Source organism: Rhincodon typus, chromosome 7 (genome assembly GCF_021869965.1).
Source record: "Rhincodon typus isolate 14 chromosome 7, sRhiTyp1.1, whole genome shotgun sequence".
Classification (NCBI taxonomy): Eukaryota; Metazoa; Chordata; class Chondrichthyes; order Orectolobiformes; family Rhincodontidae; genus Rhincodon; species Rhincodon typus.
This window is the reverse complement of record NC_063338.1, coordinates 3753867-3778987: the sequence shown is the minus strand read 5'-3', so window position 1 is coordinate 3778987 and position 25121 is coordinate 3753867. Positions and strand designations below refer to the sequence as shown.

Here is a 25121-nt window from a genome sequence, read left to right as displayed (position 1 = left end):
TGACCTGTCCATCCTCCCTGGACTGACCTATCCCCGCCCTAACTCCCCACCTACACTCACCTTTACTGGCTCCACCCCCGCCTCTTTGACCTGTCTGTCGTCTCTCCACCTATCTTCTCCTTTATCCATCTTCTATCCGCCTCCCCCTCTCTCCCTATCTATTCAGAATCCCCTTCCCCTCCCCCATTTCTGAAGAAGGGTCTAGGCCTGAAACGTCAGCTTTCCTGCTCCTCTGATGCTGCTTGTCCTGCACTGTTCATCCAGCTCTACACCTTGTTATCTCAGATTCTCCAGCATCTGCAGTTCTTACTATCTCTGAAACATATTCTTACATATATCTGAGATCTCTCGACATATTCATTCTGCAATTTTCCTCTGACTATTGAGGGTGCCTGTAGTACAATCCCATCAACGTGATCATTCCTTTCTTATTTCTCATTTCAGTATATTTTCACTGGACAATTTTTTAGAAATATATTATGTAGTTACAGCAGTAGTGCTTTCCTTAATTAAAAATGCCACTCCCCCTCCTCTTTTGCCATCTTTTCTATCCTTCCTATAAAAGCTGAAACCCAGAACATGGAGCTTCCAGTCCTGTCCATCATCAGCGAAGTTGGTGTAATAGCTATGATGTCCCAGTCCCATGTTCCTAACCATGCCTTGAGTTGATCAGCCTTGCCTGTAATATCCCTTGCATTGAAATAAATGCGTTTAATTCTTCAGAGTTACTTAATTGTCTGACTTGCTATTGTTTGTCTTTTCTAAGTAACTTGCTCTTTTCTGATTGAGAACCGTTCCCATCGATCTTTCTGTTTACTCTGCTCCTTAGGATTCCCTTCTGTAATAGTTTACGGTCTCCCTAAATAGAAGTGACAGTTCTCCTCGCTGGGATATTGGTCCCTTTCTAGATCAGTTGAAACCCATTCTTTTTGAAAGGTCATTTCTGCCCCAGAAGAAATCACATGATCCAAGGTCCTGAATCTCTGAACATTACACCACCTCTTCAGCCATTGATTTATCTCCTTTATCCTTTTATTCCTTGCTTCATTCAAGCTTGACACCAGAAGTAAACCAGAGTTGATACTTTTAGAGTCATAGAGTCCCACAGCATGGAGACAGGCCATTTGCCAAACTGGGCCGTGCCGACCAAAATGTCCGTCCACGCTAAGCCCATTTCTCTGCATTTGACCCATATCCTTTTAAGCCTTTCTTGTCCATGTATTTATCCAAATGCCTTTTAACTGTTGTTAATGTACCCGCCTCAACCATATCTGCTGGCAGCTCATTCCATATGCGTACCACCCACTGTGTAAAAAAGTTGCCACTCGGGTTCCCATCTATTCTTTCCCCTCTTCCTTAAACTGATGCCCTCTGGTCCTCGATTCCCCAACCCTGGGAAAAAGACTGAGTACATTCACCCTATCCATGCCTCTCATGATCTTATACACTTCCATAAGGTTCCCCTCATTCTCTTACGTTGTAAAGAAAAAAGTCCTAACTTGTCCACCATCTCCCAATAACTCAGTCCCTTGAGTCCTGGCAACATCTTTGTAAATTTCTTCTGTATTCTTTCCAGTTTAATAACGTCCTTCCTATAGCAAGGTGACCAAAACTCAACACCATACTCCAAGTGAGACCTCACCAACGTCCTGTACAACTGCAACATGATTTCCCAACTTCCCCATCAATCAGGGCATTGCGTATAGGCCAGTGTGCGAAAAAGCTTTCTTCACTGCCCTGTCTACCTGTGGCTCCACTTTCAGAGAACTGTGCACCTGAACTCCAAGGTCCCTCCCTTCCACTACACTCATTAAGGCCGCACCATTCACCATGAAACTCCTACCTGGACTTGACTTTCCAAAATGCAACACCTCACATTTATCTATATTAAACTCCATTTGCCATTTCTTGGTCCACTTCCGCAGCTGGTCAAGATCCTGCTGCAATTTCTGATAGACTTCCTCACTGTCCAGCCTATTTTAGTGTCGTCCGCAAACTTACTAATCATGCCATGTATATTCTCATCCAAATCATCGATATAAACAGCAATGGACCCAGCACCGACCCCTGAGGCACACCACTAGTCACTGGCCTCCAGTCAGACAAGCATCCTTCCAGTATTTCCCTCTGCTTCCTACTATCAAGCCAATTGTGTATCCAGTTTGCCAGCTCTCCCTGGATTCCATGTGATCTAACCTTCCAGGACAGCCTACCATGTGAAACCTTGTCAAAGACCTGACTGAAATCCATATCAGCTATGTCTACTGCCCTGCCCTCATCAACCTTCCTGGTCACTTCATCAAAGAACTCTAACAAATTTGTGAGGCATGATCTCCCACACACAAAGCCATGCTGACTACTCCTAATCAAACCCTTTTGAAGGTCTGTTTTTTCAATCTTCTACCTAACCTCATATTCACTCTGTAAAGTCTTAATCTTTTCCTTAAATATGTTATAGCCCACCAATGTATACAATAACTTCCAATTTCTCACTCTCCCCTTTAACAATATGCTTCAAATGTTTTGAGACATCCTTAATCCTGGTACCAGTAAATGAAATTATGGACAAAATCTTAGGACCTTTTTTTAGCTAAGTGCAATAAGTGTTGAATACTACATAAAAACCGAAAGAACCATGGATACTGTAAATCAGAAACAGAAACAGAAGTTGCTGGGAAAGCTCAGCAGGTCTGGCAGCATCTGTGAGGAAAAAATCAAAGTTAACGTTTCTGAGGAAGGGTCACCAAACCCAAAACGTTAACTTTGATTTTTTTCTTCACAGATGCTGCCAGACCTGCTGAGCTTTTTCAGCAACTTCTGTTTTTTTGCAACAAGTGAGAGTTTTTTGGAGGGTTTCCTGCTTCAAGTCCTGGTGAGATTCCTTACCATATTTTACTAAACTTGTTTCATTAGCTACCTATCCCACCTCTACGGTATCCCTTATCTCCAGTTGTATCCCCATTTTAACAAGCACTATTCCTGGAACAACTCGTTGCTTAAGGCTATCCCATCAAAAGACCAGCATCCCATCTTCTCCACGTCCACTCTATCCAGGCCTGTCAGTATTCTGTAAGTTTCAATGAGATTTACCTCTCATCCTTCTGAACTCTGCTGAGTACAGATCCAGAGTCCCCAGTTGTTCCTCCTTCACTCCAGGGTTCATTCTTGTGAACTTCCTCTGGACGCCTCCAAGGCCAGCACATTCTTCCATAGATATGGGGCCCAAAACTGCTGTCAATATTCCAAATGCAGTCTGACCAGAGACTTGTACAGCCTCAGTAATACAGCCTTGCTCTTGTATTCTAGCCCTTTCAAAGTGAATGCTAATATTTCATTTTCCTTCCCAGTTACCAACTGAACCTGCATGTTAACCTTAAGAAAATCCTAGCATTCCTAAATCACTTTGTGCTTCAGATTTCCAAAGCCTTTCCCCATTTACAAAATAGTCCACACCTCTACTCTTCCTACCAAAATACATAATCTCACACCTCCCCACATTGTATTGCATTTGCCACTTCTTTGCCCACTCTCCTAGCCTGTCCAAGTCTTTGTGCAACCTCCTTGCCTCCTCAATACTTCCTGGCCATCCATCTATCTTTGTGTCACCTGCAAACTGAGCAACAATGTCCTTACTTCCTTCATCCAGATTGATGATGTATAATGTGACAAGTTGTGGTCTGAACACTGATTCCTGCAGAATTGCACTAGTCACCAGCTGCAATCCAGAAAAAGACGCGTTTATGTCCACTCTTTGTCTTCTGCCAGTCAGCCAATCCTCCATGCATGCCAGTACTTTGTCTCTAATATCATGGGCTCTTAACGTGCCTCTTTTGTGGCATAGAGTTATAGAGATATACAGTACGGAAATAGACCCTTCGGTCCAACTTGTCCATGCCGACCAGATATCCTAAAAACATTTGCCAGCATTTGGCCCATATCCCTCTAAACCTTTCCTATTCATATACCCGTCCAGATGCCTTTTTGATGTTGTATTTGTACGAGCCTCCACCACTTCCTCTGACAGCCCATTCCATGCATCTGCATGAAAAAGTTGCCCCTTAGGTCCCTTTTAAATCTTTTCCCTCTCATCTTAAGTCTATGCTCTCTGGTTTTGGACTCTCCCACCCTAGAGAAAAGACCTTGTCTATTTACGCTATCCATGCTCCTCATGATTTCATTAACCTCTATAAGGTCACCCCTCAGCCTGTGACATTCCAGTGAAAATAACCCCAGCCTATTCGGCCTCTCCCAATCGCTCAACCCTCCAACCCTGGCAACATCCTCATAAATCTTTTCTGAACCTTTACTAGTTTCACAACATTCTTTCTATAGCAGGGAGACCAGAATTGCACGCAATACTCCAAAAGTGGCCAAACCAATATCCTGTACAGCTGCAACATGACCTCCCAACTCCTATACTCAATAAACTGACCAACAGAGGCAAGCATGTCAAATGTCTTCTTCCCTATCCTGTCTATTTGTGACTCTACTTTCAAGGAACAATGAACCTGTGCTCTTAGGTCTCTTTGTTCAGCACATCCCTAGGACCATACCATTAAGTGTGTAAGTTCTGCCCTGATTTGCCTTTCCAAAATGCATTTATCTAAATTAAATTCCATCTGCCACTCCTTGGCCCTTTGGCCCAAGTGATCAAGGTCCCGTTGTAGCCCATCTTGTCAAAGCCCTTCTGGAAATCTAAATATATCACGACCACTGCACTCCTTTGTCTAATTTTCTCATTACCTCTTCAAAGAATTCTAACAGATTTGTCAGGCATGAACCCCTCTTGACAAAGCTGTGCTGACTCCGACCTATTTCGTCTACTTATCTTCCAAATACTCCATAATCTCATTCATGATAATGACCTATAAAATCTTACCAACAACCAAGGTCGCGCCAACTGGCCTAAAATTTCCTATCTTCTGCCTCCCTCCTGTCCTGAACAGGGGTGTTGCATTAGCCATTTTTCAGTCCTCTAGGACCCTCCCTGACTCCAATGATTCCTGAAAGATCACCACCAATGTCAGTACAGTCCCCTCAGCTGTCTCCTTCAGATCTCAGTGATGTAGTCCATCCAGTCCTGGTGATTTATCCATTTTCAGACCTTAGCTTCCCCAGCACCTTATCCTTAATGATGGCCAGTACACTCACCTCTGCCCCTGACTCTTTTGAAGCTCTGGTATGCTACTGATATCTTCCACCGTGAAGACTCATGTGAAGTACCTATTCAATTGGGCTGCACAGTGGCTCAGTGGTTAGCACTTCTGCCTCACAGTGCCAAGGACCTGGGTTCGATTCCACCCTTGGGTGACTGTCTGTGTGGAGTTTGCACGTTCTTCCCGTGCCTGCATGGGTTTCCTCTAGGTGCTCTGGTTTCCTCCCACAGTCCAAAGATGTGCAGGCTAGGTGGATTGGCCATGCTAAATTGCCTGTACTATCCAGCGATGTGTAGGTTAGGTGGATTAGCCATGGAGAATGCAGTGTTGCAGGGATAGGGTAAGGAGGGGGTCTGGGTGGTATGCTGTTTGGAGGGTCAATGTGGACTTGATGGGCTGAATGACCTGCTTTGACATTGTAGGAATTCTATGATTCTAAAAGGACAACACAGGTATAGATTTCAAGGAGGACTGCAAAATATTCAAAGGAATTAAAATATAAAGCGAGGAAGTACTGGTCGGATTAGCAGCCTTAATAGTGATGTATCCCAGGCTATTGAAGGAGGCAAGGGAAAAGATATTAGGGGCTCTAGCAGTAATTTTAGGATTCCCTCTGACGTCAAGAGGTGCCAGAGGATTAGAAGACTGCCAAAATTGTCCCATTATTTAAAAAAGAGGAATAGATAAACAGGAAATTACAGGCAGTTTGGTCTAATCTCAGTGGTGGAGACATTCTTAGAATTCTGAAGGACAGAATGCGTTTGCACTTGAGAGACATGGATTAATCAGGGACAGTTAGCATGGATTTGTTAAGAGAAGGTCATGGTTGACACATTGCTTTGAGAAAGCAACCGAGAGTATTGATGAAGATAATGCATTTGGTATGATTTACATGGACGTTGAGAAGGCTTTTGATAAGGTCCATCATGACAGGTTAAGAAAATAAGAGACCATGGGATCCAAGGCAAAGGGGCACATTGGATCTATAATTGACTGAGAGACAGGAAGCGAAGGGTGGAGTTCCACAGGACTCTGTCATCCACATGAACGATTTGGACTAGAATGTAGGGTGAATGATCAAAAAGTTCACAGATGACATATGCACTGGTAGGGTGGCCAATAGTGAGCTGTAAACTGCTGAGGAATAAAAAAAAGGCACTCAGTAGGCTGAGCAATGGCAAATGAATTTCAACCCAGAAAAGTGAGAGATAATGCATCTGGGAAGGACTAACAGGGCAAAAGGATGTGAGAATGTAGGGGGGAAATGATAAGTAAATTTGTAGGTAACATGAAGATTAACTGTGTGGTTGACAATGAAAAAGAAGGCTTGGCTTACAGAGGATGCAGGTGGGCTGGTCAAATTGGCAGATCAGTGGCAGATGGAATTTAACCCTGCTAAATGTGCGGTGATGCACTTTGGAGCAAGTGACAAGATTAGAGAATATTGAATGAATGGCAGGGCACTAGGAAGCTCAGGAAAAGAAGGGTTTGAGATACTTGTTCACAAATCCCTGAAGACAGTGCGACAGGTTAATAGGGTCATTAAAAAGGCATATGGATCACTTGCCTTTATCAGTCAAGGCATAGATTACTGGAACAGGGAGGTAATGTCAGAGCTGTCGAGGACTTCATGTAGGCCACAACTGGAAAACTATGTGCAGTTCTGGTCACTGCACTTATTGGAAGGATGTGATTGCACTGGAATAAGTACCGAGGAGATTCATCAAGATATTGCCTGGGATGGAGCATCTTAGCTATGAAGAGAGGTTGAATAAGGTTGGATTGTTTACTTTTGAGCAGAGAAGGTTGAACAAAAACTGATAGAGGTGTATAATATACGAGGGGCAAGGACAGGATGAATAGAAAACAGCTGTTCCCCTTAGTTAATGGGTGAATACCAAGAGGATTCATTTTTAAGATGAAAGGCTGGAAGTTTCGAGGGGAGATGAGGGTAACATTATTCACCCAGAGGTTAGTGGGGATTTGTTTGGGAGAGTAGCTGAGGCAGGTAACCTCACAACCTGCAAATAAAATACTTGATTGAGAACATGAAATGTCATAACATTCAAGGCTATGGGCTTAGCGCTGGAAAGTGAGACCAGAGTAGATTTAAGTGCATTTTTGCCAGTACAGAGCGAAAGGCCTGTTGTGTGCTGAATGACTACTGAAGATCAAAGGGGCCTTGGTGCACATATCCACATATCCCACAAGTTTGTAGGTGACGCGAAAATTAACTGTGTGGTTAAGAAGGCATATGCAATGCATGCCTTTATTAGCTGAGGGTCAGAAAACAAGAGCAGGGAGGTTATGCTGGAATTGTATAAAATGCTGGTTAAGGCACAACTGAAATACTGCATGTAGTCCTGGTCCTGCTCCCTGATCATGGATCCCTCAACACGTCGACTTTCCTGCTCCTCTGCTGCCTGACCTGCTATGTTCCTCTAGCTCCACACAGTATTGACTCAACATCCTGGTGAATCCCCTCTGTACCCTCTCTAGCACAGTCATTCCCCTCACAGTACTTCCTAGGTCCTGCCATTATCATGTATTTCCTTTTTTATCCTGCACAAGTGTATCACCTCACATTTATCCAAACTGAATTCTGTTTTACATTGGTCAACCATCTGATGACAATCCTGTTCACTATTTACAGCCCCACCAATCGCTTGTGATGCCATATCTTCCAGGCCTACAGGCTAAAAGCTGGAAAATGGGGCTATGTAGTCAGACCTTTGTTGATTGCTATGGACACAGTTGGCTAAATGGCCTCTCCTGTGCTATAATCATCTATGAAAACACCTCGTTTCTGACCTTCTCTTGTAGGTACATTGTTTATTTGGCTAGCCCACTTTGGTTTCTGGTCACTGGGAAGCCTGAGGATGTTGGTACTGGGAGATTCAGTAATGGCGACACCATTGAACTTAAGGGGAGATAGTTAGATTTTCTCTTGAAGATGGTCAGTGCCTGGTACTTGTGTGGTACACATGGTACTTGCCACTTACCAGGTGCAGCCTGGATGCTGTTTAGGTCTTGCTGCATGCATGCATCTGAAGAATTCTAAATAATACTGAATGCTGTGAAATCATTTGCAAGCATACCCATTTATAATGTTGGGAAAAGCTGATCAAACAGCTTGAGATATTTGGCTCCAGGGCATTCCTCAGAAAAGCTCTTGCAGCAATCAACTGAGGCAGAGGTGGTTGTCATCTAACATCTCCTTCTGTGCAAGGCAAATGCTGTAGTCAGTGGAGAGTTTCCTCCCTCTTTCTCAGTGACTTCAGTTTTGCTCAAGCTCCTTGATGCTGTAAGGTTTTGGAGTAGATCTGTAGCTCGGGTTGTGGGTGTTGAGATTGGTTGGCTTGCCGAGCTCGTTTGTTGTTCCGCAGACGTTTCATTACCATGCTTGGTAACATCCTCAGTGCAGCCTCTGATGAAGCGTCGGTGTGTTTTCCCGCCTGGTTTTTAAATGCTGGGGTCCGTTGCGATGGATTGCCTCACTTCCGGGTTTCCTCCGTAGTGGAATGTATACGGGGTCAAGTTCAATGTGTTTACTAATAGCATGCTTCGTGGAGTGCCATGCTTCCAGGAATTCTCGTGCTTGTCTCTGCCTAGCCTGTCCCAGGATCTTGGTGTTGTCCCAGTCGAAGTCATGGTTCTCCTTGTCCATGTGGATCGAGATGAGTGAGTATTGGTTGTGTCTTTTTGTAGCCAGTTGGTGTTCATGTACTGTTGTTAGTTTCCTTCCTGTTTGTCCAATGTAGTGTTTCTCGCAGTCTCTGCAGGGGGATCTTGTAGATGACATTGGTCCTGTCCATGGCGGGGAGTGGGTCTTTAGTTCGGGTGAGCAGTTGTCATAGGGTTGACATGGGCTTATGTGCCACTCTGATGCCCAGCGGTCGTAGAAGTCTTGTGGTGAGTTCTGACGTGTTCCTGATGTAGGGCAGTGTGATGAGTGTGTCGGGGCATGTAGAATCTTTGTAATGCTGTTCCCGTAGGCATCTCCTGACCCAGTTCTTTGGATATCCATTATCCTTGAGCACTTGGAAGAGGTATTCCTCCTCCTCTTGGCGTAGTTCTATGTTGCTGCAGTGTGTTGTTGCCCTTTTAAATAGTGTTTGCACGCAGCTTCGTTTGTGTGTGTTGGGATGGTTAGTATTGAAGTTCAATACCTGGTCTGTGCGTGTGGCTTTTCAGTGTACTTTCATTTGCAGTTCCCCATTTGTCTTGCACTTTACCATGACGTCCAGGAATGGGAGTTGTTTGTTCTTCTCCTCCTCTCTGGTGAAGTTTATTCTGGTGAGGGTGTTGTTTATGAGTTTGTGTGTCTCTTCTAGTTTGGTCCGTTTAATGATGACAAAGGTGTCGTCTACGTAGCGTATCCATTGTTTAGGTTGGATTTGCGGAAGGGCAGTCCTTCCCAGTCTTTGCATCACTGCTTCTGCTATGAGTCCGGAGATAGGCGATCCCATGGGTGTCCCATTGATTTGCTCGTATGTTTGGCCGTAGAAGGTGAAGTGCGTGGTCAGGCATAGGTCCAGTAGTTTAAGCATGTTGTCCTTGGAGATGGTTTCACTGGGGTCGTGTTCTTGTTTAAGTAGTGTTGTCATTGTTTCCCTTGCTAGTGGTATGTCTATTGATGTGAATAGGGCAGTGACATCAAACGCTATCATAGTCGAGGCACACAAACTCTTAAACAACACCCTCACCGGAATAAAATTCACCAGAGAGGAGGAGAAGAACAAACAACTCCCATTCCTGGACGTCATGGTAGAGCGCAAGACAAATGGGGAACTGCAAACGAAAGTACACTGAAAAGCCACACACACAGACCAGGTATTGAACTTCAATAGTAACCATCCCAACACACACAAACGAAGCTGCGTGCGAACACTATTTAAAAGGGCAACAACACACTGCAGCAACATAGAACTACGCCAAGAGGAGGAGGAATACCTCTCAAGTGTTCAAGGATAATGGATATCCAAAGAACTGGGTCAGGAGATGCCTACAGGAACAGCATCACAAAGATTCTACATGCCCCGACACACTCATCACACTGCCCTACATCAGGAACACGTCAGAACTCACCACAAGACTCCTACGATCGCTGGGCATCAGAGTGGCACACAAGCCCACGTCAAACCTACGACAACTGCTCACCCGAACTAAAGACCCACTCCCCGCCATGGACAGGACCAATGTCATCTACAAGATCCCCCTGCAGAGACTGCGAGAAACACTACATTGGACAAACAGGAAGGAAACTAACAACAACAGTACATGAACACCAACTGGCTACAAAAAGACACAACCAATACTCACTCATCTCGATCCACATGGACAAGGAGAACCACAACTTCGACTGGGACAACACCAAGATCCTGGGACAGGCTAGGCAGAGACAAGCACGAGAATTCCTGGAAGCATGGCACTCCACGAAGCATGCTATTAATAAACACATTGAACTTGACCCCGTATACATTCCACTACGGAGGAAACCCGGAAGTGAGGCAATCCATCGCAACGGACCCCAGCATTTAAAAACCAGGCGGGAAAACACACCGACGCTTCATCAGAGGCTGCACTGAGGATGTTACCAAGCACGGTAATGAAACGCGGAACAACAAACCAGCTCGGCAAGCCAACCAACCTCAACTCCTTGATGCTGATTTTGTCTTAATGTCAACGATCGTATCTCTCACTTTGCCACTTGAATTCAACCCTTTTTGTCCATCTTTAGATAACACCTGTTATATGATTTGGTGTTGAGCTGTCCTGGCAGAATACTTACTTAAGTTTTAAATGAAGTTCTAAGGAAAGGTCAGTCAACCTGAAACATAGACTCTGATTTCTCTCCACGGATGCTGCCAGACCTGCTGAGCTTTTCAAGCAATTTCTATTTTTGTCTCTGATTTACAGCATCTGCAGTTCTTTCAGTTTTTGCAAACTTAGTTTAGATGAACAAGTTATTGCTTAGCAAGTGCCATTAGTTACAACTGTTGTTGACTCTTGCTGTCACTTTGCCAATGATTGAGAAAACGCTAATGGACCAGTAATTTGCTAATTTGAATTTGTCCTGCTTTTTGTGGTCATAATATATCTGGGCAATTTTTCCACATTGTCAAGTAAATGCTGATAATGGCTATACTGGAGCAGCTGGACTCATGGGCTAGCTGATTCTAGAGCACAAGTCTTCAGAATTACAGCCTAGTTGTTGTTAAGCTCGTAGTCTTTACTCTTTGAAACCATAAGAAATAGAAACAGGAGTAGACCATTCAGCCCCTCGTGCCTGCTAAGGCATTAAATAGAATCATGGCTGATCCGACATTCCTCATGTCCACTTTCCTGTCCTTTCCCCAAAACCCTTGATTCCCTACTGATCAAGAATCCATCGATCTCAGCCTTAAGTAGACACAAGGATTCTGCACCTAGCTGCGGGAAGGTACAGGCCTAGTGGTATTATCACTATACTGTTAATCTGGAGACCCAGGTAATGTTCTAGGAACCCATGTTCAAATCCCACCATGGCAAATAGTAGAATTTTAATTCAATAAAAATCTGTAATTAAGAGTCTAATAATGGTGATTGTCCAAAAAAACCCATGTGGTTCATTAATGACCTTTAGGGAGGGAAACCACCATCCTTACCTGGTCTGGCCTATATGTGCTTCCAGACCCACAGCAGATAGTTGACTCTTAACTTACGGATGGGCAATAAATGCTGGCCTAGCCAGCGACACCCTTATCCTGTGAATGAATTTTAAAAAAGCTCTTGATGGCAAGGAGTTCCAAAGACTCTCAGCCCTCAGAAGAAACTCCTCCTTATCTCAGTCTTGAATTGACACTCCTTTATTCTGAGACTATGTCCTATGATCCAAGACTCCCATGAGGGAAAAAAATCCTCTCAGCATTTATCCTGTCAAGCCCCTTAAGAATCCTATATTTTTCAATGAGGTCACCTGTTATTTTTCTAAATTACAGGGAATAGAGTCCCAACCTGTTAAAAACCTTTGCTCATAAGACAATCCCTTCACATCAGGATCAGGCTAGTGAACCTTCTCTGAATTCTCTCTCTACTGCCTATCACCATTACTTATGTTATGATATCATGTTGAGCCAATGTGTAGTGGCATTTATAATGCTGGGTACTTCAGGGTGAAGTTGCAACGGATCATCCACTTGGCATATTTGACCAAAATATTTGTAAATGTTTCACCCTTTTCCTTTGACCTGACATCTTGGGCTTCTCTGTTACTGAGGGTGGAGGTGTTTGTGGAGCCACCTCCTGTAGTTAGTTTAGTGGTCCACCAGCATTCACAACATGATGTTTTAGGAGTGCAGAGCTTTGATCTGATCCATTGATAGTGTGTTTCGTACAATGCTTCCACTGGTTGATATGTACACAGTCCTTTTAGGTAGGTACACGATTTGTTTTGAACTTCATTTTTAGTATGCCCTGTATTGGCCCTAGCAAGCTGACTTGTACTTCTCACTGAACCAGGGTTGGTCCCCTAGCTTGAAGGTAATAGTAGAATAACAGAATCCCTACAGTGTGGAAACAGGCCCTTCGGCCCAACAAGTCCACACTGAACCTCAGAGCATCCCACCCAGACCCACCCCTCTGTAATCCACCTAATCTACACATCCCTGAACACTATGGGACAATTTTAGCATGTGGGAGGAACCAGAGCACCTAGAGGAAACCCACGTAGACACGCGGAGAATATGCAAACTCCACACAGACGCCCAAGGCTGGAATTGAACCCGGGTCCCTGGAGCTGTGAGGCAGCAGTGCTAACCACTGAGCCACCTGCATATAGGATATGCAGGGAAATAAAGTTCAATTATGGTTGAATACAGTTGGCTGCTGTCTAAAGTCCATGATGAGTCATGGATGCCCAGTTTGAATCTGTTTAGAATCTGGCCCTTCTTGCAGGGTTGTAGTGCCGTAAGCAAGGTGGAGTGTATCCTCAGTGTGAAGATGGGATTTTATCACCACAAGGTCTGAAAGACAGTCAATTCTAGTAATGTTATCATGGACAGATGCACTTGGGACAGATAAGTTGAGAGGGGAATGTCAAGTAGGTCTTTCTCTTCTTTTTTTGGCATCTGTGAGCATGGATTGAAAGAAATGTCCTTCAGAACTAGGCCAGCTTTGTCAGTAGAGTTTTCCCCAAGCGACCTTTGCAAATGGGCATTAAACTGCCCACACCCCATCACATAGACAACACTCTTTCCCCTATCTGCATTCATTGCTTCTTCCAGTTAATACTGAACATGTAGAAGCATAGATTCTTGAGCTAAGGGTGGGCAGTACAGGTGAGATGTAATCAGAAAGTTCTTTTTGTTGAAGTATGTGACTTCATGCCCAGAAATTCTGATGACTATCACCACAGATTTAACTGATTAGTCATCACATTCAAGGCTATTTAGTTAATTCTCAGCATTTTTTCTGGTCAGAATTTTGAGTCTGGCTCGTCCAGAGAAATTGACTCAGTGCAGGAGCAGCATTGCACGTCCCATTTTACTGCTCTTTCTCATGCTTATCAAGTAGTTTGGGACCTTTGAGCTTTTTGATAGTGACTGAGGTAGTGATTGACGAAGTAATGGGATAGGTTGCCAGGTGAGTGAAAGATGCCTTTGGGTGAGGGAATTAGGGTGTCAAATTAGTGAATTGTGTGCTTAGGGCATGTTGAGGGTTTGGATGGGGAGTGTCGCAATTAGGTTGGATTTGTTGGTACACAACTTCATCCTACATTGTAGAAATGACTGTCTGACCACTGAATTTCTAGACCATTGTTGAGGATTCCCATGGCCTTGCCCTCCTTTCTGCATACCACTGTGCTGCCATTTCTAATAAGACTGCCCTACTGCTAATCCAACCGAAACTACGTGTACGCTACATGGACGACACCTTCGTCATTATTAAATGGATCAAACTAGAGGAGACACATGAACTAATAAGCAACCCCCTCTCCAGGATCAGATTCACCAGAGAAGAGGAAAAGAACAAACAGCTCCCATTCCTGGACGTCATGGTGGAACGCAGGACCAACGGGGAATTCCTAACCAAGGTACACAGGAAAGCCACACACACCGACCAAGTACTGAATTTCAACAGCAACCACCCTAACACATACAAACGAAGTTGCGTGAGAACATTATTTAAACGGGCAATAACACACTGCAGCAACACCGAACTGTACCAAAAAGAAGAAGTACCAAGTATTCAAAGACAGCGGATACCCAAAAAACTGGGTCAGAAGATGCCTATTACACGAACGACACCAGGAAGATACTACATGCCCCGACAAACTCATCACGCTACCTTACATCAAGAACACATCTGAACTGACCACTGGGCATCAGAGTAGCACACAAACCCATATCAACCCTACGCCAACTGCTAACCCGATCCAAAGACCCACTACCCACCATGGACAGGACCAGTGTCATTCACAAGATTCCCTGCAAAGACTGCAACAAGTATTACATTGGACAGATAGGAAGGAAATTAATCACAAGAGTACACAAACATCAACTGGCAACAAAAAGACACGACCAATACTCCCTCATCTCCATCCACATGGATAAGAAAAACCATCAATTTGATTAGGACAACACCAGGATCCTGGGACAGGCGAAGCAGAGACAAGCGCAGGAATTCCTAGAGGTCTGGTTCTCCACTAAGAAAGCCATCAATTAATACATAGAGCTAGACCCCATACACACTCTATTGCGACGGAAAACCAGAAGTGAGGTAATCCAGCTCAACAGACATCAGAGTTTAAATAACAGGCGGGAAAACACGACTGAGCTTCATCGGAGGCTCCACTGATGATGTTACCCAACAGGGTAATGAAACGTTTACGGAACAACGAATCAGCTTGGCGAGCCAACCAACCACAACATCAACAACCCGAGCTACAAATCTACTCTGAAACAACTGTTTGTGTAATTTGATTCTGAGAACTGGGCAAACATCTTCATCCAAGAGCAATAATTGAGTCCTGGATTATATTCTTCACTGTCAACACCTCCACCTCCATGAAACTGCTAGAAGCTGTTCAACCAGAACAATGGTGACAGTTTTAAGTAATCTCCTGGAACTAAAACTTGTAATGCTTTCAACTGCAGTAGCTTTTCTATGAATTGCTTTATCAATCTTGTGAAGTGCAGGTGAGACCATCAAGTTCCAGTTTGCCCTCATTGAGGGGAGGACTTTAACACTGAAATAAAAACCGAAAGTGCTGGTGAAATATAGCAGATCTGGCAGTATATGTGGAGAGAGAAATGGAGTCCAATATGATCCTTCAGAACTTCAGAAGGGACTGGAAAAGTAATATTTTTATACTGTTAGAAAGGGAGGAGGGATAAGTGGAACAGATGGCATGGCCAGAGCAAGGCAAAGGGAGTGCTAATGATAATAGAAGAGCAATACAGATGGAACATTAGACGTTCATGGTCAGTGTTAATAGCACATGAAATGTCAGTGCTGATAAGAGCAAACGCATGTAAGCAACACATGGGGGGAGGGGATTCATCAAATTGGAGAACAGAATTCATTGTCTGTAGTTGTCAAACATCAATCATTGAGTCCTGAAGGCTGCAAAGTGCCCAAGTGAAAAATGAGATGCTTGCTCCTCCAGGTCAAGTTGGGCTTCACTGAAATACTGCAGCAGGCCTAGGACAGAACCGTTAATGTGACAGTACATTGGTGTATTGAAATGGCAAACAACTAGAAGATTGGGGTCATTCTTGCAGACTGATGCAGGAGTATTTAAAGTTAAACCTTTGAACTTCTGCTGAGATCATCTGCAAAGAATTTCTCCCCCCTGAATCTTTAAATCTGGTCTTGTACTGCAGCAGTTCAAAATGGCATTTCTCCACCATCTTCTCAAAGGCATCTAAGGATTAGTAGTAAATGTTGGTCCAGCCAGCAACACCCACATCTCGTAAATTAATTTTTAAAACTTGCATTGAGAACTTATTTTAATGTCTTCATAGAGAATTGAATGGCTATTTAGGAAGATGATGCTTTGACATGTTACTGTGATAAAATAAATTTAGAAGAATGTCCTTTTTGATTTGCTTTTTAGTTCCCTTTCTACTGACTTACCAAGAAGAGTCTGAAGAGAAAACATGGAAAGTTATAGCATCTCTATTTTATTGCAAACTGAGATTGATTGAACTAATTAATACGGAAATATAATTTTAATTCATAATTGTAAGAAAATGTAAGTCCTTTTTCTAACATTAAAAAACAAGTCCATCACTGAAGAAGCCATTACTGTTTTTAATCTGTCCAGATTTCTCAGAACTGGTCAGCAGCCAATTATTAACTTGTTTCTCTCACAGTGAAAATGATTCTCATATAATGTAATATAATTCTAATGTAATGGCAGAATGTTTCAACTTTAGCAGTGACCTGGTTTTCCCAATCACACATATTACAACTCTTTGTTCATGACTTATAGTGTATTTGTGCACATTCTCTTAAGGTGGAAACTATGGAAGCACAGATCCAGTCAAAGACTGATGACTACAATGAGTTGGTGCTTAAAAAGGAACACCTGGAGAGAGATGTGCAAGAACAAAGTGAAGAAATAGCAAGACTGGAAGCACAGATCAAAGAGCTTGAGCAAGTAGTGTTATCCAATGCTGATGCAGAAAAGCGAGTTCATCAACTCGAGCAAGAAATGCAGAAGATGAGGCGGACAGAGGAAGAATTATCACAGGCAAGGGAGGATCAGTAACGATACCTTTGTGAAGCTTTGTTTCATAACAGTCAAGCTGATATGTATGTATTTTGGTAGTGAGCAGCCCCTTTAAATCAATTGCTGGAATTAATAGCTCTAACCCCTAGTTGAAAGGATTAGCTGGCATTTTCTAAGAAAATATCTGGAAGGAGCATTATAATGGCCCAGAAGCTTGCAAAGATAATGGTAAAATCAAAAGCAACTGGATATTTTAATTGAAAAATAAATTTGCAGGCTTATGGGCAAAGAGCATGGGAGTAGGACAAATTGATACCATTATCAAAGAGGCAAAACAGATAATTTAAAGTATTGGCAAAGATCTGTAGCTCGGGTTGTGGATGAGGTTGTTGACTTGCTCGCCAAGCTGGCTTGTTTTCGTTCAGGCATTTCATCCCATACTAGGTGACATCATCAGTGGAAGCGATGTTATTCTACTCTGTTTGGAATTTATACTGTCTGGTCCGTTATGGTGAGTACTGTCATTTCCGTTTTTGATCTGTATGGGTTTATATGTGGGGTCCAATTCTACATGCTTGTTGATTTGAAATATGGGCGGAGAACCATGCCTCTAGGAATTCCCATGCGTGTCTATGTTTGGCTTGGGCTACTACGTTACTTTGTCCCAGTTAAACTGATGACCTTCGTTGTCTGAATGTATAGATGTTAAGGAGAGTTCATTGCGCTGTTTTGCTGCTAGCTGATGTTCGTGTGTTCTGATGGCTGGTTTCCTTCCTGTCTGTCCGATGTAATGTTTGTGGCAGTCGTTGCATGGCATTTTGTAAACCACGTTCGTTCTGCAGGTTGTGGGAATGGGGTCTTTAATCCTTGTAAGTGTTTGTCATGGAGTGGCTGTGGGCTTGTGGGCCACCATGATTCCTAGTGGACATTGGAGTGGTTGCTGTGGAAGTTGAGGATTTGATCTGTATGGGTTGCTTTTCTGTATACTGAGGTTTGGAACTCCCCGTTTGTTAGTCATTCTACCTTAACATCCAGAAACGGAAGTTATTTTTTGTTTTCTTCTTTCCTTGTGAATTTAATCCCTGTGAATTTAATACCCATAGTAACCCAAGCCAAACATAGACATGCATGGGAATTCCTAGAGGCACGGTTCTTCACCCATACTTCAATCAACAAACATATAGAATTGGACCCTATATAAAAACCCATACAGATCAAAATTGGAAATGATAGTACTCACCATAACAGACCGGACAGTATAAATTCCAAGCGGAGTAGAATAACATCGCTTCATCGGAGGCTCCACTGATGATGTCACCTAGCATGGTGACGAAACGTCTGAACAAAAACAAGCCAGCTCGGTGAGCAAGTCAACAACCTCAAAACAAATAATCTCTCCCTGCACTGAATGATCCTAAGTGAACTTTATTGCACCATCTTTTCTTAAGATGTTAGGGACAGTCCTGAGTCCTTTGTTCAAACTACAGTATTGAGAAATGGCTCCATCTCATTTCACAATGTCGATGATCACAATTTGCTGCACTAATGATAAACTTAACATTGCTGCCATTTTGTTGAGAATGAAGCTGGTCAGCTTACTGCTGCAGAGTTTAATATAATCTGGCAGTAATTGGAAATGATTGAGAAATGAATTCATCCAGGCAGTACTGTACTATGTTCGAAAACCTGTTATTTCAAAAGTACTGAGTTAGTTTGGTACAGCGAACCTTTCTGAATGAAATAATAAAAGCAGTTTGTACTTTGCATAAAACGAATCATGATCAGCTCCATGCTCCTCTTTTTGGATTTTGTGTTGTGGTATTAAACAAAAAGTGCCAGTTTTGCAACAAAAGTTTGGTGTCAGTTTCACAAAATACAGCCACAGTATGATACCATCCAGATGGCTGCAAATCATTCAATTTGTCCCGCTTCTTAACTTGCTGAGGACGTCGCTGGCTCGACTAGCATTTATCACCCATCCTTAATTGCCCGGAAGACTGTTAAGAGTCAACCAAGTTGCTGTGGGTCTGGAGTCACGTAGGCCGGACCAGGTAAGGATGGCAGTTTCCTACCCTAAAGGACACCAGTGAACCGGATGGGTTTTTGCAACAATCGACAATGGGTTCATGGTCATCATTAGACTCTTTGATTCTAAATTTCTTTAGAGTTCAAATTTCACCATCTGCCTTGCTGGGGTTCAAACCAGTGTCCCCAGAACATTATTAAAAAAAAACCAAAAGAACTGCGGATGCTGTAAATCAGGAACAAAAACAAAGTTGCTGGAAAAGCTCAGCAGGTCTGGCAGCATCTGTGAAGGAGAAAACAGAGTTAATGTTTCGGGTCCAGTGACCCTTCTTCAGAACTGATGGTGGCTGGGAAAATGTCAGTTTATATGCAGAAAATAGGGAAGTGGGTGGGGTAGGGAGTAAACGATAGGATAGAGCCCAAAGAGAAAGAAAGACGGTTGGACAGACCAAGGAGTTGCTAACGATCAGGCTGGGAGGGTGAATAGTTGTTAATGGGGACTGTTAGTGACTAACAACAGCGGGTGTGTAATGGCAGGCTATGTGGTAACAAGGCCTGGTGTGTGGGGTGGGGGGCTGGGACATGGGAGAGTTTAAGCCCTAAAATTATTGAACTCAGTATTGAGTCCGGAGGGCTGTAGGGTCCCCAAGTGGAAAACGAGGTGTTGTTCTTCCAGCTTGTGTTGGGCTTCATTGGAACACTGCAGCGAGCCAGAGACCGAGATGTTGACCAGGGAGCAGGGTGGTGCATTGAAGTGGCAGGCAACAGGTAATTCAGGGTCTTTTCTGCGAGCAGAACGTAGATGTTCTGCGAAGCAGTCACTAAGTCTATGCTTCGTTTTCCCAGTGTAGAGGAGACCACATTGTGAGCAGTGAATGCAGTAGACTAGATTCTGGGAAGAGCAGGTGAAGTGTTGCTTCACCTGTAGGGTACGTTTGGGCCCTTGGATAGTGGGGAGGGAGGAGGTAAATGGACAGGTGTTGCACCTTCGCCAGTTACAGGGGAAGGTGCCATAGGGCTGTGGGGAGGTATTGGGGATGAAAGAAATGTGGACCAGGGTGTCCCGGAGGGAATGGTCCCTGCGGAAGGTGGACAAACTCCCTGTTTTCTCTTTCACAGATGCTGCCAGACCTGCTGAGTTTTTCCAGCAACATTGTTTTTGTCCCCAGAACATTACCTGGCCTCTGAGTTAATGATTCAGTGACAATACCACTAGGCTGTTGCTTCCCCCTAAAATTCACTAAAGTTGGAAGTGAGCAGAAACAGTCCTGAATATATAATAGTAATGTGATTAAAGTGTGCTTCACTCATTGATGGGAAGTAAAATATGATACAATTGCATAAGATAATGGCTAAAAGGGCTTCTGTTTGATTTTTATTTTTAATTTGAGTGCTACCAGCTCTGAGATATTCCTTCTGTATGTTTTTTTGTGCTAGGACAAGGAATCCCTGCAACAGCAACAGTACAGTAACCTAATGCAGATCTCTGCTCTACAGTCAAAGCTGGATGAAGCTAGACATAGAGTCCCTATTGAAGGATTTTCTGACCAAACTCTAAAGGAGCAATTACTGAACGAGCGACAAGCTCTCCAGACAAAGGAAGATGAGGTGGGATTGAATCATATAATTTCATTAGGCCCAAAGTAAGACCATTTGTGAACTGTGTTTTAGCATTTCTGTTTTTAGAGACACTACATTGCAGTTTAGTCAGTTTACTGGGTTTATTGAGGGGTACTTTATAAGTAATTGTACAGTGTTTCATTGAATCATAGAATCCCTACAGTGTGGAAACAGGCTGTTTGGCCCAACAAGTCCACACCGACTCTCAGGGCACCCACCCAAACCCATTCCCCTATAACCCACCTAATCCACACATCCCTGAACACTACGGGCAATTTAGCATGGCTAATCCATCTAGCCTGCACATCTTTGGACTGTGGGAGGAAACCGGAGCACTCAGAGGAAACCCACGCAGACACTGGGAGAATGTGCAAACTCCACACAGACAGTCGCCCGAGGGTGGAATTGAACCCGGGTCCCTGGCGCTGTGAGGCAGCACTGCTAACCACTGCGCCACCCCTGGTAACTGTTATTCCACATGGGCAAGGGATATTGGCAAAAACACTGGACTAGGTTATATGTCAGGTTGGATGAATAGGCTGGGTTTTGAACAGCCCAACAAATCATCTAAACTCGAAACATTAGCCTGCTGTCTCTCCAGGGATGCTGCCTGACCCGCTGTGATTTCCAGCATTTTTTGTTTTCAGTACAGATTCCAGCATCTGCAGTAATTCACTCCTACAACAAATCTTCCATAGTGCTCGATAAACAAGCCTTCATCCTGTTGGTTAAGGTGTTACCAGCTACACAACTGTATAGGAGTGAGTAAATACACAGAATTATTTTCTGATGCTCACAAAAGGATTAGGCAATCTGAAAATTTCACATCTGATAGTTTGCAGTGTGTCCTGCATACTTCAAATAAACAGAAATGACTAAAAGCTGTTTACAGGAGAGTTAAGTACAGTGAGCAGGAAAGAAATCTTTCCCACTGGCTGAAATCAAAGATCGATAGGTAAAACCGTAAATGAGTGCTATGATGCTTTCAAAGGAGAGTATTGAGATACAGCAGCCATGTCCCAATGCGGAGAGGAACTCTCTGCATGATCAAAATCAGAGGGTTTAATGTAAAAAAATCTAATAAATGTCAAATGAAGAATACAGTGGCAAATTAAATAAAGTATGAAATTACAGAATACAATTCAGAAAGGAAATGAGAGGAACAATGTGTATTTGTTGAAAGAAAATTAGATCCACCTTACAGACTTGCTAACAAACAGAAGCCCAAAGAATTCAAGGTGAAGTTAATGAAGGGTAACTTAAATCTTTCAGAAGTGTACATAAAGTAAAAGGGTATCAGATGAAGGGCAAATTAATAAGGGATCGTAGGGAAAGCATAGCTGAGATGCTGAGTAAATACTATGACTGCATTTCTGTCTGTCCACACAAATGCAATGTCACAATACAGAAATTGCATTGGATAAAAGTTAAGATGAGGTCATTAGGAATATGAGGTGTGTAAGATTGTTTTGAGACTAAATTTAATTTAGGGTAAATGGAGGAATGAAGGAGTTTGCATGACCAGTTTTGAATTCTGCTTGACAGCAAGCGTAGAATGGAGTGGTTGCTAAAGGGCGTTCCAGGTTGTTTTACTCTCGGAAGGTGCATGGTACTCTTGTAAACTTTTAACAACATCACCTCCCAAATTGCTGACAAAGAAAAATGAGAATAGAATAACAGTTTACATCAAGGAAGCTCAAGAATCTTCCACGCATGTAAGTGGCAAACTAGTGGTTGAAATGCATTCAAAACAAGGATGGCGGTAAATACTTAGAAATGGAGGGCAAGGCTTGGAATATTTTAGTACTTTTTGTTGATGTTTATTCAGAAGATGCTGACAAAATTTTCATAGACATGGAGATATTGAGTTAATAGATGGGCAATTTTTACTGGAAAGGCTTGGATATTCTTCAAATGGATAAATCGCTGAGCCCAATTATAGAGTCATGGAGCTGTACAGTCTCTTCAGTCCAACTCGTCCAAGCCAACCAGATATCCTAAATTAATCACGTCTCATTTGCCAGCATTTGGTCCATATCCCTCTAAACTGTTCCTATCATATACTGATCCAGATGCCTTTTAAATTTTGTAATTGTACCAGGCTCCACCACTTCCTCTGGCAACTCATTCCATACACGCACCACCCTCTACGTGAAAAAGTTGCCCCTCAGGTCCATTTTAAACCTTGCCCCTCTCACCTTAAAGCTATGCTGTCTAGTTTTGGACTCCACTGCCCTGGGAAAAGATCTCAGTTGGTTTAAATCCCATTTCGCTAAAGAAGTGCAAGTGAAGATAGCAGACGGACTTTGCCAGAGGATTAGGGAGTGATGACTGTTAATATCCTAATTCAAGAAAAAATGAAAAGACATTTGGAGTGATTTTAGTTAATTAAGGGGAGCCAGCATAGATTTATAAGAGACTAATTCAATCATTGAATTGAATTTTTTTGATCGACTAACAGAAATGGTTGATGAAGCAAAAGATGTATTCCTAGAATGCCTTTGACAAAGTATTATTTAATTACTAGTTAACAAAATTGTAGCTTGTGGAACAAGAAGTGCTACAATTCCAAACAAGATCATTTAATTTGCTATGACCTGGCTAGGGACTTGTAACTTTTTTGTTTAAAGTAAGGAAAGTCTGGAATCCCAGAAACTTAAGAGAATAAAGGCCAAAGATTCCGCTGATTTTAAACAAATAAAATAAACTTTACAAGAATAGAAAGGCTTCTACTCTGGCATCTAGAAGTACTCGAGAAGCTTCACGCTATCCAGGAAAAAACAGCCCACTTGATGGTACCACATCCACAAGTGTCCATTCCTCTATCACCAGTGCTAAATAACAACTGTGTGTATTACCTACAAGATGCACTGCAGAAATTCACCAAAGATCCTTCAACAGTACCTTCCAAATCCACAATGACTTCCATCTAGGAGGACAAGAGCAGCAGATAAGTGGGAACAACACCTTTTGCAAGTTTCCTTCCAAGCCATCCTGATTTGGAAATATATCGCCATTTCTTCATTATCACAGGGTCAATATCCTGGAATTCCCATATTGTATGTCAACCTACATTGCATGGACTGCGACAGATCAAGAAAGCAGCTCAATGGGCAGCTAGAGGTGGGTAAGAAATGCTGGTTAGCCAGGGACGCCCACGTGCCATGAGTGAATAAAAATAAATTAAAATGAGGTAAATGTAGGTCAACAAACACCACATCAAATAGCAGATGCATCCCTGGCTCGGCCACCAATGGAATACTGTATGCAATTCTGGTTGCCAAACTATCAGGCAGTGATTGCACTTGAGAGTGTGCAGAGCAGGTTCACTACGATGTTTTCTGGAATGGAAAATTTCAGTTATAGGATAGGCTGGGTTTGCTTTACCTGGAGCAAAAGAGACTGAGGCAGGCAAGGGATCCCATTGAGCAATACAAAATTGAGAGGCATGAACGAGGTAGATTGTGAGAATCTTTTCTCCATGGTGGACGTGTCTAAGACCAGGGGACATAAGTTTAAGGTGAGGCGTAAGAGTTTTAGAGGGGGTCCGAGGAAAACTTTCCTCACCTTGACGCTAATGGAAATATGGAATGCACAGCATCAGGTACTCTTGCAATATATAAGTAGCATCTAGTTGAGCACTTAAAATGCCAGGGTGTAGTAGGCTATGGACCAAGTGCAGATAAATAGGATTAGTATAGTTTGGTATTTGTTGGTTGGTAGAGATGTGGTGGGCTGAAGGGCCTGTTCCTATGCTGTGTGACTCTATGACTCAAAACAGATTCCACAAATTTCTTAGAAACCTATCCAGATTTCAGTGACACTGTGAGTCACCAAATCTCATTATGATTCTGCCTCCTTCAGAAGGGATATTGAACCTTCACTTTTGAAGATCTAGCCTCTGAAGTTGCTTAAACACTGCTCCTGACTTGGTTGACCTTAATGATTGTTCACAATTCGATAGCTCAATCCCTTCTTTCAGCTCTCCAGAATTCCTGGGAATACGTGCATATAATTGCTGGCATAATTTGAGCTTTTTAGCAAAGACCGTGCTGGTGCTTGTGCTGGCCCTGAATTTCCCTGCGCACTGAGACCCAACCTTGTTGATTTTCTTTTCGAGCTAAGCTGGCTTACTTCTGAGACTGCATTTCACTGCTTTGGTCAGACTCCTTTGTCCACTGTCTGAGCACAGGCACTCAGCCGAACTACTGTCAACAACGGCTTACCTCTCAGCCACTCAATCTCTTGAGACTGCATCACAATGCGCCACTCCAGCATCTAATCACTGGCACAATTCCAGTTCTCTACCCGCTCTGAGAAAAATCCTGGTGTATGCAGACTGTCATTAATTAGCTATATGCAGTTGGGGCAAACAGTGACACATAAGCAATGTGGAGTCACCTGGTTTGACTTCTCCTCACTGACAAACTGCTTCTGAGTGAATCTTTTAAACACTCCAGCAAGAGCTTGCCCTGTTTCTAGGTAAAATCAAATCTAGAACCCATCAGAACATTCTAAGCCTTCAATCTGACAATCTTCCCAGACCACTGGCTTTACAGCACAAATGGAAACAATGAATGGTATCAACGAGGGGCTCTGTCAGC

General features: G+C 43.1%; 1 protein-coding gene across 2 annotated transcripts in view; it reads left to right on the top strand.

Moving 5' to 3' along the window:
• pcnt (pericentrin) overlaps positions 1 to 25121 on the top strand; it is a 193198-nt gene that overhangs the window by 68081 nt on the left and 99996 nt on the right. For both annotated transcript variants that reach the window (XM_048598706.1, XM_048598705.1), the window contains 3 exons: positions 16657 to 16893; positions 20335 to 20505; positions 23551 to 23640. In XM_048598706.1, coding sequence (XP_048454663.1) covers positions 16657 to 16893; positions 20335 to 20505; positions 23551 to 23640 — 498 coding nt within the window. The remainder of the gene's footprint in view (positions 1 to 16656; positions 16894 to 20334; positions 20506 to 23550; positions 23641 to 25121) is intronic.